This window comes from Pholcus phalangioides, unplaced genomic scaffold (genome assembly GCF_987345545.1).
Source record: "Pholcus phalangioides strain wild (caught in Gottingen) unplaced genomic scaffold, Ppha-v1.0 ptg000003l_1, whole genome shotgun sequence".
NCBI classification, from domain to species: Eukaryota; Metazoa; Arthropoda; class Arachnida; order Araneae; family Pholcidae; genus Pholcus; species Pholcus phalangioides.
Window position 1 is genome coordinate 47343329 of NW_028301596.1, and position 15685 is coordinate 47359013.

Here is a 15685-nt window from a genome sequence, read left to right on the forward strand (position 1 = left end):
AAATCGTCAATCTAAATTCCTATAAGAGTCTAGTAATGATCAATTAATCGAATGATAATCTTGGTATATAAAATTTCGAATTACAGTGAATCAGCTAATCGCAGTCATCCATGTTGTTATATTGTCCAGCTTCCACATTTCAGTTCGATTGTCGTCATCGGATTTTCAGTAGTCGTAGATTCTTGTCTATGATCACATCACATCCATGTCACTGCCCGCGATTACCGATCGTTTATTGAAGATCGCAGTCGTCTTGGCCACAAGTTGTACTCACTCACCTGACTGCTGCAATCCTTTGAGTGCACATACGTGAGGGTCGGTGTCTCCTCTCAGTTTGAGTGCTTTCTTGGCCTGTCGAGCATCTGATGCTCTCCAGGAACCTGACAAGACCTGTCAGGCGACAGAAGCTCATAGGACTGTATCAAGGGTCCTTATCTTCCAGGCTAAGGTATGAGAGACTGGCATCTTACCGAAATGGAACTGGGTCGTCTTTGGACACTGCATTGCTTATCGCCAGAGGGATCCCGAAGCACCTCAATTACAAACACAGTGAGTTGAGCGCTTAAACCGTTCTAAGTAGACTGGACATGGGCCGTGCTGTGACCACTATTATCTTTTCTTGATGTCCAACACCAGTTTAAAAAGTAATTGGTTAAATGTGATGCTCAATTGTATATGGCAATGGATCTGGTCTGTAGCTTTCGATCAATTCCAACTCGTGGATGAAAGTTTTTCCTCCAAACGCAGGCAGCTCATTTCTTTCGATAGGCCAAAGCATTGCCGGAACATTTAAAGCATTCAATGTGACTTACATTCGCATAGGTTTTAGTGAAAATATACAATAGTTTTTTTTTACCGGACCGGATTAGTCACAACGTAAGTCGAATTTTATGAAACGGTAGAAGCATTTAATATTAGAAACAAACCTTGACATTAATCATAGGGAAAAAAGGAGTCTCAAAAAGATGGGTTCTCTTCCAAAAATTTAATCCCAACTGACTAACATTCATATGTACTTCTCTCATTTCTATGGGAATACTGTACCCCGACTTACGCGGTTGCCGTCGGTCCCATCTATCGCGTTACTTCGGGGTATTACTGTATCACTTCATTGAAACGGGAGCTTATCACTGAACATTTTAAAAATTCAGAAACTCTGACAACCCCTATAGCATAACTTTTTATGGATAGGAAAAGAGAGCGATATTATAGAAAGAGAACGACCCGTTGTCAGAATGTATTATTTTACATCGCAAGAGCAAAGAAAACACTTCAACATTTTTGAAATGCTGTTTCTTTGTTGATAAAAAATAAAATAGAAAAAAATGTGTGCAAACATTTGCTGTTGTGTTTACTCTAGAACTCCGACTATGGCTGGAGGATTGTTTGCCATAGACCGAGATTATTTCGAAGAGATTGGCAAGTACGATGAAGGAATGGATATTTGGGGAGGTGAGAACTTGGAGCTTTCTTTCAGGGTTAGTAAAATATTCTGCACTTTTACATATTTATTATTTTTTTCCCCACCCTCGAATATACAAGGTGGACGAGAAGTCATGGACGCATTTCAAGAATTAATTTAAGAAATCAACCAATTGACATAAAGTACTGTTTGCACGAAAATGAATATTAAGACATCCTTTTTGTGTTCTTGGAAGGGTCCCACGGTGACGTCTTCATAAAGTTTTGAAAAAATTGCCACTAAGATTCTACTCATTTAACCCTTAATTAACTGGCGTCGTGGGGGTCATTTTGACCCCACCGAGTATTAATGCATTTTAAAAATCAACAAAAAAAAGTCTTCATAAAAGCAATGGGCTTTTTACATGCCTTCATTCATCCGTCAATTAGTTCACTAAAATAATTCTTCTAATTTCCTTTATTATTTTGCCAAAAAAATTTATTTTATCAAGACACGCATTCGAAAAAAAAATGGAGGGATGCGTGACTTTTGAAAAAAAAATTTAAACTGTTTGCTAAATTTTCTGAACGCAACATCAATGATTAAAAAATGAACAGATATGATTAAAATATACTCAGAAAATAAAATTTACAAATTAAACTAATATTTACTATATTTTCACAAGCACCAAAATTAGTGTTATTTAGAATAAGACTAATTTTGGTGATAATTTTTGGTGTTAATTTTGGTCGATAACACAGTACTTGTAAACAACACTATGACATATTGATCACACAGATCTTACGTACAATTCACTAACAACACTATTCTCATGATCACACCTCGGATATCCGATGTTTCACGACTAATCTGAAACATTATCGAGAAAATTGGCACTCTTATTACGATACGGCATTTCGATCTGAACACTCCGCCGTCAGACAAAAAAAAACACGCAAGTAGTGTGGTGAGGGTATTTTGACCCCAAGGAAACTTTTTGATCAATGATATAGAGGGAAGAAAAAGTAGAAAAACATCATAAATTTGTCAAACACGTGTAAACAACTAGCTTGAAAGGTACTGGAAATAAGATGGTCCCGATGCATTTCTTTACCTAGGGGTGGCAAGATGAGGTATGCGTTAAGGGTTAAATATGCGCAGAAGTATAAAATCCGACAGAATTATTGTGGGTCGCAAAAAAATTGTAAATATTCATATTTTGAACGCCAATAAAGGCCAAGAGTAAATTTAAAAATCCCGCAACAATAGAGCGACGTCATTTGAATTATATGAACACGGGATCAGGTACTGCACAGAAAAACAATGAGAAAAGAAGGAATTAAAAGGAGAGCTAGAGTGTAAAGGGAGTGAAAAGAAGTTTTTAATGGATAACGGCCTTTCTTAATTTTTTGAGGACGACACCTTGGGACCCTTTCCTTGTCAGAGATGGCACTGAAACACAAATGTAACACATAAAATGCGACAGGCAGTGCATAATTCATATTTGTTATGATTTGCGTCACGTGAAGTACCGCATTTCTCTCAATATGAGCACCCTTTCCAGCTAGGGTTACATCTAACCTGGTGAAAGGGTGCTCTTTATTTAAATGGTGTGGTTTTTTTTGTAACGCGAATTGAAATAAACCTCAATTATGCACTGTTTGTGTCGCATTTTAAGTATTTTGGTGCGAAATACGCTTTTTTTTTGTCAATGTAAATTGGTGGTTGTTTTTTATTCATTTTAAAATGTGTCCCGGACTTTTTGCCCACCCATTGTAATGAAGCATTACATAGGAAATAAGAATGCTGAAATGTAATACATACGAGGTACAAAAATACATATAAAGTATCTAATACTGAAAAAATATCTAATACGTTGAATGTCTCTAGATACCGTGTATCTTTTATTTACACGAGTTATACAGAGTGTCCTGATTCGGCCTTTATCTCATCAGCCATTTGTCGAACTCAAGCGAACCCATAGGATCCTATGTTATACCCGTAGCTTCTGTCGTCCCTCCCCCGGACCATTCCATCGCCCAGCAGGGGGTGATATTGCCCACTTTGAGAAACACTGTTCTCGATTAAAAGATGCTCAAAATGTGTTCAGAAATCTCCCAGTACTAGTTTCGTGAGTGAAAAATGCAGTATGTCACAAAAGAGAACCTCTAAATTTTCATAAAGTCCCCTTGTCCTCTACTTCACCAAACACCAACTCTGGCCATACCGCTATATTGCAATTTAATGCCATTGATGAGTTGGGTTGGAAATGAAGAAAGGTCGGCCGGTAGTCGCCTCAAGCTCGTTATAGGAAAATATCTATATTCTCCGCGGGTTGGAACCTGGGACCATGATGGCACGCCAATCGGGTGTCCCCCCAGTCCTCTGGCTTCATTGAGATATGATTTTTTTTTTTTTTCAAAAAGCGGAGGAAAGTTCGGAAAAAACAGCAGTGGTCAGCTGAAATTGGTTTTCTGTGGTCAAACAGGGCAACAACTTTTCAATCGGAAGTTACAGCACCGAGGAAAACCGTATAAAAATTTCGATTTTTTTTTAATTTGTGACACACACTATTTTTCATTCACAAAACTAGTGCAGGGTGATTTCTGAACGCATTTTGAGCATTTTGTAATTGGAACTATACCTCTACGACGGACGGTTGATGCGATAAAGTTTCAATTAGGACTTACGGGACACCCTGTACATTAATGAACTACGGGTTTAAACGATAATAATCGTTAATCTTTCTGTATCGTCATTTAATCTGGTTTCCTCCGAGAAATCTCGTTTTATTATTATTGTTTTATTTTTCAGATTTGGATGTGCGGCGGCACGTTGGAAATAGTGACGTGTTCGCATGTCGGGCACGTCTTCAGGAAATCAACGCCGTACACGTTTCCCGGCGGAACGAGTAAAATAGTAAATCATAATAATGCTCGGCTCGCAGAAGTTTGGCTCGACGAGTGGAAGGATTTCTTCTACGCGATCAATCCAGGTAAAGAAAAATTCTAAGGCTGAAAATATATGGAATCGCATTTGCTTAGCATTGTCAGTAAGAATTTTGTTTAGGAAAGCGTTGAGCCTTGGTAATAATCCAACTCATACGTATGTTTAGTTGTATTCAAATTCAATATCATTGATACTTAGAAAAGCACACAGCCATGAGGTAATTTACTAACATTTTGCCTCTGAAGAGGTTGGTTGCGTCGGTATTAATTAGTATGGAACCTAACTATGCTTTTATACGTTTCACGCATGCATGTATGTGCTCAAATGTTATCGTCTAAAGCAGGGGTGGCCGACAGCTGGCCCGTGAAGTGATTTTGTGCGGTCCGCGACAAAGTAAAAGTACCGTGAAAAAAATAAATTTGTGATCATTATTTGAACTATCGGTTCCAACACCAGATTTCTTGATTAACAAACTGTTATTTTTAGTGACGAAATTAATTTGGGGCCATTCAAGTATTACGTAAGCAGATTTTCGGCCATTTTTGACCCCCCCCCCCCCCGTTGTCAGCAAAATTTCGTCAGCAGCTTAGAATATTTCATATCTTCAAAAAGGGGTGATTGATGACGTAAGCAACCTTCAAACCCCCCTCCCCCCCCCCCGGTCATCAAAAGTCAGCAAATCCAAAACCCCCTCCCCACGTAATACTTGTATGACCCCTTTACTAACTAATTCAATTAATGAAGCGGGGCTTATACACCAAAATCGTACCACTGATGCGGCCCGCGATGCTGTAGCTGACCATTACGTTGGCCCGCGAACAGAAAGAACTTGGCCACCACTGGTCTAAAGACTTCATTAGTAATGAACAGAGAACGGATGTTGATGTGGCATATGCATATTTTTAATTTAAAAAAAAGTTAATTGCATTTCTCGCCATTTTGGGGAAAATATTTTTTTTTAGTTTTTTAAGAATGTATTTTTCAGAGTTTTTGGGCCATTTTTCAGGATTTTTTAGGTCAACAACATCCGGGCCTTGGTAATGAATAATATTTTTATGAGTGCAATTTTTATTTTCTAGGTCTGTTACTCACTATGGCGAGATTTTATAAATATTCAATAATTACAATTTACTGAAACATAAATATTCAGCATTAATTACACACAAAACATTAGACACATACACATTCGGGGTACAAGGCACCTCTGAAACGGAGTAAAATGGTGAAAAATTTAATACATGTTGTGATAGACTGGAGTTCTACTCAGAGGTGCGCTTATAGTTTTACCGCGAGTAGATTACACGAATTTAGCCGCCCTTCTCCATTTTAGTCTAATTTCCTTTCCTCGAATTCACCACCCTGTGCTATAACCCGCCTGCCCCACCCGCACTCTTACAAGTACACCTGTGTCTCTAAGTAACTCTGTTTGGTTACTCCAATGCTCACACATTCTTGCACACTGTTTTGGCCACTCGCATCCTTGCACACTGTTTTGGCCACTCGCATTCTTGCACACTGTTTTGGCCACTCGCATTCTTGCACACTGTTTCGGCCACTCGCATTCTTGCACACTGTTTTGGCCACTCGCATTCTTGCACACGCTCTAGGTCACTCTTTTGGTCATCCACTAACATGGTTCCTTGCTTTATAGTTCACTCTTTGGATCATTTGTACGTTTACACATGCTCTAGAATTTTATTTTGGTCATTTACACATGCTCTAGAATTTTATTTTGGTCATTTACACATGCTCTAGAATTTTATTTTGGTCATTTACACATGCTCTAGAATTTTATTTTGGTCATTTACACATGCTCTAGAATTTTATTTTGGTCATTTACACATGCTCTAGAATTTTATTTTGGTCATTTACACATGCTCTAGAATTTTATTTTGGTCATTTACACATGCTTACTCACGCTTTAAGTCACTCTTTTGGTCACTCCCTGGCCTAGTCCCTTGCTATCTGGGCAGAGTCTACTTTACTAAGGATTCTACAAAATTAGTCGCCCTTCTCCCATTTAGTTTTCTTGGCCACTCATTACTCAAATTTGTCGCCCCTCTGTACTTGCTACCTTGGGCTATAGCCCGCTTAGCCCCCTCCCTCCCTCCGGTAAATACGCCACTCGTTCTACTTGGTTTAGAAGAATCTTATTGAAATGGCTTCGGCAAGCTTCTTTTTTTTCAGAGAGGTGCCCTTGTGTTCAGGCCTTAGCAGAACTCTCGTAATCTATGCAAAAACATCTGGGGGGGGGGGGAAAGCTTCCTCATTGCGGGGGAAGTGCTATAAAGGACGAAATATACAAAGGAAATGATGGAAAATCCTCTAGACCGCAAATTGTTAAACTATTTGCTTTCGTTTGAGCTTGTATTCGTTCGTACAAATAACTTTTAAGTTCTAACTTCTTTCTAATAACTAATCTAGAAATAACTTTTTTTTAGTGGCTAAGAAAGTTGACGCAGGTGACGTCAGTGAAAGAAAAAGGCTACGGGAGCAACTGAGATGCAAGAGCTTCAGATGGTACCTGGAAAATATTTATCCCGAATCTCAGATGCCTTTGGATTACTACCACTTGGGAGAGGCAAGTGTTTAATCGGTATCTCCTATGCACATAAGCGTTCAATATGGTTGGTAGAATGGTTAGTGTTATCATTAAACCACGAGTCCGGAAAAACGACTACACGGAATAGAAATTAAACAACGAAAAAAAGGGTTAGCAATATAAATGCACTGTTTGTGGCAGTTTTATTGGGAAGCAAGTGAAATTTGAACCGCACTGAATCGTATTTGATCCGTAGTGAGAAAAAACAGGTCCACGCCAAAGTAAAGCCCTGTCTGCCTCTTCCGTTCTGCCGTCATCATCAAACCATCGTAATAAATAGCTGCCAAGTCTTCCGGATTTTTCGAGGGGCACCTGAATTTCTACTTCATCTCCTGAACTTCCGAAAAATTCTTACGCCTCCCAAATTTCGACAGTGACAGGGGAAAAAACCCTTTTTTCAGGAAAGCAAATATTCCCAAAAATTTACCTGGAAAAAAAATGCGTAGCCTCTTTTCCTTCCGGCCAAAAAAGACGTGACGTGTAGATCGCCATCATTGCTCCTGGAAAGCCTAAATAGTGGTTGCTATGAACAGAAACTTCGTTTTGCCCCTCTAAAGCCAGAACCACACCAACAGAACTCTGCAGCATTCCGCCGTGCAAAAAAAACCTGTTTTGAGGTGTGACTAGCACAATGGTCGATTTCGCTTAACCATGCCATAAAACCAGTTTTTGCACTGTAGAGTTCTGTTGGTGTGGAACAAGCTTAAAATGGAAGACGTTAATTGTCCGTTCTGATTCCAGGTGCTTTACTTCGCAAAGAAATGAACCATATTTGTGAGAAAAATACAAAAATATACAGCCAGCATTAGTTCGGCCAGTCGACGGAACAACTTTGAACATGCGTTATTTTTTTTTTTAATTAACGGTAGGTATTTATACCTACTGTTGTACGATAATTTGCGTTGGCTATCACGACGTCACGTTTTGCAAACGGGGATAAAACCCGTTCGATTCATTTTTGCATAACGAAAATTAGTGCTTTGTTTTTCAAAAATCTCTATGTACGATGATTCTAAGCAGAGTAAAAAGGGATTTAAGCCACTTTGTACTGTACGTACAAATTGAAAAGAGAATTCAATCCTGTATTTGTATAAATTGAATACACGTGTAACAAGAGTCAAGAAATAGTTAAAGAACAGGCACTTGAGATAATTATTGAATGTTTACGGAATTTTTATTTTCGGTTGATGGCCCTCAGACTAATATAAATAATTTAAAGATTATTATAAGTTCACTATAAAGAAAAAAATTCTCTATTATACAAATACATTTTTAAAAACTAATTCAACAACTTTTCGAAGTCAATTATCTCCCCCCCCCAAAAAAAAAAAAGCTGACTGTCAATGAGTACAGCTTTGAGCTTTGATTTCAATTAAAGTAAAATTTTAATTTTGGAAGCAATTTTCTTGTTTTTATGCAAAAATTTTCTTTCCCATTGAACAAATATTTATTAATTTGCCTGAAGATAATATCTGGATTTATAAAAATATTTATTGTCTCATATACAAGATATTGCAGCATATTTCACATTTGAATAGTGAATATTTTTTTCCCCTTGATTTTTTCCAGATTCGCAACGAGATAACAAACAAGTGTTTAGATTCATTCAATCGAAAGAATGGAGAAAATGTTGCCGTAAGCCATTGCCATGGATTAGGAGGCAATCAAGTTAGTCGCGTTCTTTCAATGAGAATACAAAAATTAATCAGTATTAAATTTTATTGTATTTATAATTATACCTTTCATTATTGTTTCCGAATTTCTAAATACTTCAATTAGTTGTGTAAAGAACTTCAGTTGTGTTGTAACTTAACTTTTTTTTTCTTTTTTAAGGTTTTTGCTTATACTAAAAGAAAGCAGATAATGGCTGACGATAACTGTCTCGACGCAGCGTCATTCCGTGGTCCGGTGAAACTGGTGAGATGCCACGGAATGGGAGGCAATCAGCTCTGGGAATATAATGAAGAGGTTGGTATACTTGTATGTGGGCTAAAACACGCAATAGATGTAGATTACCATGTAGAAGGTTGTTCAGTTCCACCTTTAAACTTTTGTTCAGCTGTTACCCATTATAGTGGACAACAATGAAATTGCGTTCGACATAAAAAAAATATACAGTTCCGAATGGTTTTGACCCTCCTGAACATGAATATAACCATGAAAAATTTTAATGGCTCTAGTTCCCTGCATATTACCGTAAAAACATTTAAAAAAAAAGAAGCGCTTTACGAGCGATACCCCTTGGACTGATGCCAACAAAAAACATTCCACGTTTCTAAGTGCGATATTTGCAAAGACAGTCGAATTCGCAAAACAGAGGGAATGTGGGGCAAGAATAGCGTTAAATTCGGGTGAAACGGTTTTCCCGCATTTAGAGCTGTTTTATCCCAACTTTTCTCCGTTTTGCAAATTCGAATATCTAAGGACTTGGAAACATGGAATTTTTTTTCTTTTTTGTTGGCATTGGCATCAGGAGACACAGGGCTGTAACCTTTTGATTGGGCTTTGAGGGGCACACGGGGACATTATAAAAAGTGAATTTTTTTCATTTTAATAACTCTACAACCCCTTGAAACATGAGTGGCCTATCTGAGTAGTACTACACGTTATTCGAAGTGTAACTCTAAGATCAACGGTTTGCCTGTAAAATGTCATACCCTCTATTTACTATGCACCCTTCATATCCGGTGATATAACGGTCATGTATCGGACATTTTTTCCGCATATTTGCCTTATTGGTGATTTTGTCGCCGAGCGGTTTTTCTCAAATCTTTTGCGCCTCATAATATGATACAGAAAATATTGCGAAAAATAATACTTCACTCTCAAAATTACAAGTAATTCTTTATTCATCACTAACCCTAAATATAACACACTTGCTTCAAGAAACTAATTGTTTCTGACACTTTCACACTCAAAATACAATTACATTTGGAAGGATGGTCACTCACCCATTTCCGGTTAAGCAACCCTGGACGATCACTTGTAACCCTGGTAGGCTTCGTCAGGGTTCCCCATCTTAATTCATCCGAAGATGAGAGAGCGATTTCGTTCCCATTTTAACACGCGACTTACCCCCATGAAAAAACCCTGCCGAAAAAGCCTCGTGTTTTCACATGAAGTCGGTGGAAACTCCTGCTATTGGTTGAAAGCGATGGCCTGTCATATTGGCTCAGAGGCACATGCATGAAAACGTGATTTCTATTGTGAGAGAAATGTGCTCAAGTTGCTCAATTTTGTACGTATCTCGGTACAAGAAGAATGCTTCGTAGAATTCCTGGCGAGGGAAAAAAGAACTCACGTGTTGCTCCTAATGTATTTATGTGTGTGTGTGTGTGTAAGCTTGTGGTTTCGCTATTGGGGTGGGGGGGAGAGAGAGAGAGAGTGCAACCATGACAATTTCTTGGCATTTGTGATTCTATGTATCTTTGTCGTACCTTCATATATATTGGTGAAAATTTACCAACGGTTATCTCGTGAACCGTTCGTCATAGAGATACGATTCCAATTTAAAAAGTGCTCAAAATTCACCGTTACCAGTTTTGAGAGTGAAAATGCAGTATGTCAAACAATTAAAACTAAATTTTTATACGGTTCTCCGGTCTTCTAACTTCCAGTTATAAAGTTGGTGCTCTGTCTCTCCTGAATCCAACAAAAAAAATCCCATTTTTTTCAACTGCAATATTTAGACATTTTAATTCAAAAGTAGAGAAAAGTCGGGCAATAACAGTAAAAACTAACGGTGCAACAATCCTTGCCCTCATTTATGCTGTTCTTTTTTTAACTTTTTCCGATTTTTGAAATCAAATATCTCTGCGTATATTACACTTAAAAGCATTTAATTTTCGTTGTTGGGCTCAGAAGAGAGAGAGAATCAACTTTCTAATTGGAAGTCAGAGGACGGGGGATCGTATAAACATTTAGATTCTCCGCGACAGTGTATTTCCACTCTCAAAACTGGTACAGGGATATTTTCGAGCACATTTTTAGCATTTTAAAATTGGAATCGTACTTCTACGATGAATAGTTCATGAGATAAAGGCCGCATTAACACTTACGGACAGACACCCAGCACATACAGGGTGCACAGCTAACACATTGCACCACAATTTACTGGCAAACCGTTAATTCTAGAGGCATACTTAGAATTAGAGAGAAAAATCCAAATAACGCGTAGACACGCGTAACGCGTTTTTGTAATTTGTGGCAAAAGGACATGAGCGTTTCACCCTAGTGTGTAGTACATGTGTGCTAATTTCCATTATCGTTACGATTTTATCATAGATTTCAGTTCAGTTTTATTAAGGAACAGCTAAAAGCTGAATACCCGGCGCTTGTTCAGGTTTTCTTCAATTACTGGGAGGATTGAAAAAGTTCTAAACCATTATAAAAGGAAAAAAATTGAATAAACTGGATATAAGCCCTTTACCCGTGTGGGTTGGATCGTGCTGGGGGACAACTGTTATATACTGGCAACATTAAAGAGGTGACAAACTATTGTAAAGGTACATACATGTCTGAAACGCATTTTTAGGGAACCACGGTAACCAAAGTAAACATTCCGAAAATTATTGTTGAGACTCAGTCAGAAACCATTGTTGCCCGACAGTTTTTGGCTCCTTTTGGGCATTTGTCCAGCTCTGACGAACTTTTAAAGTAACCTATCGTTCAATCAGTCCTGTTTCGTATACGTATTTGCAAAACTTGGCGGTATACAGAACACGCACAGAAAATCAATTTTATATATATATATATATATATATATATATATATATAGATTTTATGTTGGACTAATTTTGTTTCACTTTTGTTAATTTATTGAGATTTTATTACTTTATTGCTGATTAGCGATAGAGCCCGAAACTTGTTCGGTTCAAAAGTCAAAGTATATGCTGTGCGTAATCTTTGCCGAAATGACACACTGTAACATGCTATTCTTCTCCATGTCAGGATAAAACACTGAGGCACGTCAATACGGGAAGATGTCTGGACAAGCCCGAAGAAAAAGATCTCACGCAACCTCTTCTCAAAGAGTGCGACGGCAGACAGTCCCAGAAATGGATAATGAAAGGCAAATTCAAATGGCAAGTGTCCTAGCCTGCGACAGTGAAGACGATTCGGAAATCCTTCGCGGCCAAAACAAAACCAAGATATAATTAACAAAAATACAAAGACATAATTATTGAGCCATTCCAGTATTTCCTCATGAACTGAGTGCACATCTCTCGTCATCCATAATAATGACCGCTTCAATTAACCGAAGATGGTGAGCTTTCCTCGATCTACGTTTGCTTATGGGTTGAAGCAGGTTCGAACTTCTATTCCTATTAGACTGCGTTATTGATTGTATATATAAAAAGAAAATGTCCCGGATATTAAGACTATAATTGATATAGAATTCGATTTAGAAAATACGGGAGTGAGTTTTGTTTTGAAAGCAATAAGAGAGAGAGAGGTTATGTATGTACAAGTACTTATCGTTTCGTGCTCTTTATATAGTATAAACGCGTGTTATTCCAATGTCAAGGTCTCGTGCATTCCAATGATTATTTCCTTAATTTAATGCTTCAATCGAAACATAATCGATCAATGAGTTTGTTTTTTGTATTGATTTATGTTGTGTGATTGCACTTGTTTCCGTCATCACCGATTCTTCAGAACATTTTATTTTGCAATGAAATTCCATTGAACGCTTCCCTTCCGGTACTTTTAAAGGATTTAAAAAAAACAGTGCCTTCACGCAATTAAACCGATTCAAAGAAGTGAAATAAATCGATGTTGGAGAGAATTATTAACTGATTTGTATTATAAAGTGTGTCATATATATACTGCATTCCAACAAATAAAGAGATTGATTTTTTATCGATTTGGTACGAGTCTGTTTTAAAGTTCGATTTAGGGTGGATTCACATCTACAAACATTCACTGTATCGCGTTAGACCAGCCAGCACCTCCTAAAGATAGAAGGCCTCGTGACGTCAGCAAGTAGTCTATTTTCCCTAAGAATATTCGGGGGGGGGGGGGGAAATTCCCTGCTCGTGTCAGTATCACCGTTGTGCGGGAAAGAAATGATCGGGCTCAGGATATGCGATTTCTATGTCCCATATCCGATCAACATGCGGTATTTGTTAACGAACCAGGAAGATTCTACGCCAAAATAAAAGAAAACTAAATGGGATGCTGTAGTTCAAAATGTGGCAAACTTGCTAGGTAGTCTTAATGACGTTACAGATGAACTTGGCAACCCGTGCGAACGCCTTCTATCTCTAGGAGGTGCTGGTCAGACACGGCAAACATTCTTTTACCTAAAACCAATTATATGTAAGTGCCAAGTATTGGCATCTATCGTACCATAGATGCGCAGACAGGCATTTTTATGTAAAAGAATGGTTGCTATGTGTCTGTAGATGTAACTCCACCCTCTCATAAGGTGATTACCGAGCATTGAGTTCTCGTCACGTCGTTCTTCATCTCAAGGCGAGTATACATTAACGCGCCGATCTTGTAACGTGAGAACCCCTGCAGTGGTTCTAATACGTTCGTGGGTACACAAACTTTTTTTTTGTGTTCGTCGAAAAAACTAATTCCCAGTGGTCCAGTTCAAACAGCTCAAGAATCGTTCACAACACTATACAAATTACTGAACAACCAATTGCGAATGCTTACATTACATGATCCACGCGCTAATGTATACGCGCTTTGGGTTCTCTAGTTTTAAATATATCGCCTCCTCCTCACTCATGCGAGAAGCGTGAATGTGTAAATTTCCAGTTTTTCTGGGTTTATCAGCTGGTTGGATCCCTTATTTTGCTAAGTTTTGCCAGAAATGCGAATGTTTAACCCCCATTGAAGCGCATGTTACAAAGCATTTCTGGGAAATAACACTAAAACATATGGGTAGAATAAAGATTCAAACATCTTTCCCCCAAGAAATTTTTTGAGCATTCCGGCATGAGGGGAAACGATGATATTTATCAGTCAATGGAAAGAGGGAGAATACAAAGACTTCCACAGCTGGCTGATGCAAAAGTGAATTCGGGAAATAAGATTTAACTGCCTCTACACGAACCCATGTCCTCTCGCATCATGGCGGACGAACGCGCTGGACCACTACACTACAGAAGCAATGAACGTTTTTTCCCAAGAGCTTGTATGTGCTGAATGGGATAGTTACATTTAAAGTCAGACCTAACGCACCTAATAGCTCACTGATAGCACGCCATCTTGTGTCGAAAATAGAGGAGAGTGACATCAGAATGTTAAGAAGACACCAACGAAGAAGGCAAATATTTTACTACTAATCACGCTGACCGTGTTTCCCACTTGGGTTGAATACTTGAATATACCAAATCTTAATGTTCGGTTGCTCAACGAAAAAAAGTACGTCTGTTCGCCAGCGCCGTCTTAACGCATGGGCCCACCCGGGCACGGCCCGGAGGCCTCAAGAGAAGAGGGGCCTCACAAAACTGCAATCAGGTTGAATTTTTTTAGAATTTACAAGGTAGGGCCTCAAAAATCACTTGGCCCGGGGGCCCATGATGCTCTTAAGATAGCACTGCTGTTCGCTTCAAACGTCGCCGTCAGAATGAAGCTGTGAGCCTACGTGTGATCAAGGCCGTCTTAAGAGCACCATGGGGCCCCTGGGCCAAGTGATTTTTCTGAGGCCCTACCTGGCATTTTTTTCGAAAATTTCAACCAGATCTCATTTTTAAGCCATGGCGTTGCGATTAGGGGTGCAGATTTATTACAATAGGAAACATTTTTTTTTTGTTCTCTGTTGCATGAGATTTTTTTCACTGATCTGAGTTATTTTCTAATCACTGATTTCAAATCTGAAATCTAGTTTTTATGCAATTTGATATACAGAGTGTGAAATCAAGTCCTTAGACCACCTTTATCTTTCGAACCGTTGGTTATAGCCTTCAGATGTGAGCATCGACAAGCCTCTCAAAGACTATTTGAGGAATTTGTGGATCGAATGGACGAGTTCCGATGATAAAGAAACTACAAAAATCGGTGCCTTGAAGAAACCTGATATTGGCCTAGTGTGCCAATGGATACATAAGGCGTGGAATTCTGTTTCTGCCGATCCTTCAAAAAGTGTTGCGTCAGCAATGCGATGGACGGAACTGAATATGATATTCTCTTTGAAAGTACAATGGCGATGACAGCCCAGATGAAGATAAAAACAAAGATGCCTCACCCACTATGACGATCTGATGGATTACGATGAGCTTGGAGACTCAAAAGAAATGGATTAAAAAGTTTGAATCATTTTCTATTGTAAATCTCCGCAAAAACTATTCATTTTGCATGAAAATATAAGAATTTTTTCTCTAAAATGCACGGATTGTTTTGGGATCGACTTATACACGGGTTTTCAATTTATTGCGGTTTTGGTGGTCCTGAAGTAGGGGGGTAGGCTTATACACGAATATATACGGTATTTCGTCAACTATCTTTCCTGTCTTTCGCAATTGCTCTGATGGTTTCAAGGTCATGGCCTAATGTGTTTCGCGATCTGAATAGATGTTACATTTCTTACAAGGGGTCTACAGAGTTGAGCAAGAATTTTTCAAGATTTAATGTAATTTTGATACATTGGAAAGTCAAAAATATTGGTGTGCGTGCTGACGCCAATATTGTGCCTCTCCATAGATTTTGACAGGTCTTAAAATTTGTCCGAACACAATCGTTTTGAGATTACGTACTTTACATTATTTTAAGCGTAA

At 38.4% G+C, this 15685-nt stretch overlaps 1 protein-coding gene across 1 annotated transcript in view; it reads left to right on the forward strand.

Annotated features, from left to right (window-relative positions):
- LOC149088718 (polypeptide N-acetylgalactosaminyltransferase 13-like) overlaps window positions 1–12815 on the forward strand; it is a 134741-nt gene extending 121926 nt beyond the window's left edge. Inside the window, exons 8-13 of the mRNA XM_089249293.1 lie at window positions 1361–1478; window positions 4217–4397; window positions 6793–6932; window positions 8523–8621; window positions 8787–8921; window positions 11904–12815. Coding sequence (XP_089105419.1) covers window positions 1361–1478; window positions 4217–4397; window positions 6793–6932; window positions 8523–8621; window positions 8787–8921; window positions 11904–12050 — 820 coding nt within the window. The 3' untranslated portion in view covers window positions 12051–12815. The remainder of the gene's footprint in view (window positions 1–1360; window positions 1479–4216; window positions 4398–6792; window positions 6933–8522; window positions 8622–8786; window positions 8922–11903) is intronic.
- Window positions 12816–15685: the final 2870 nt, after the last annotated feature.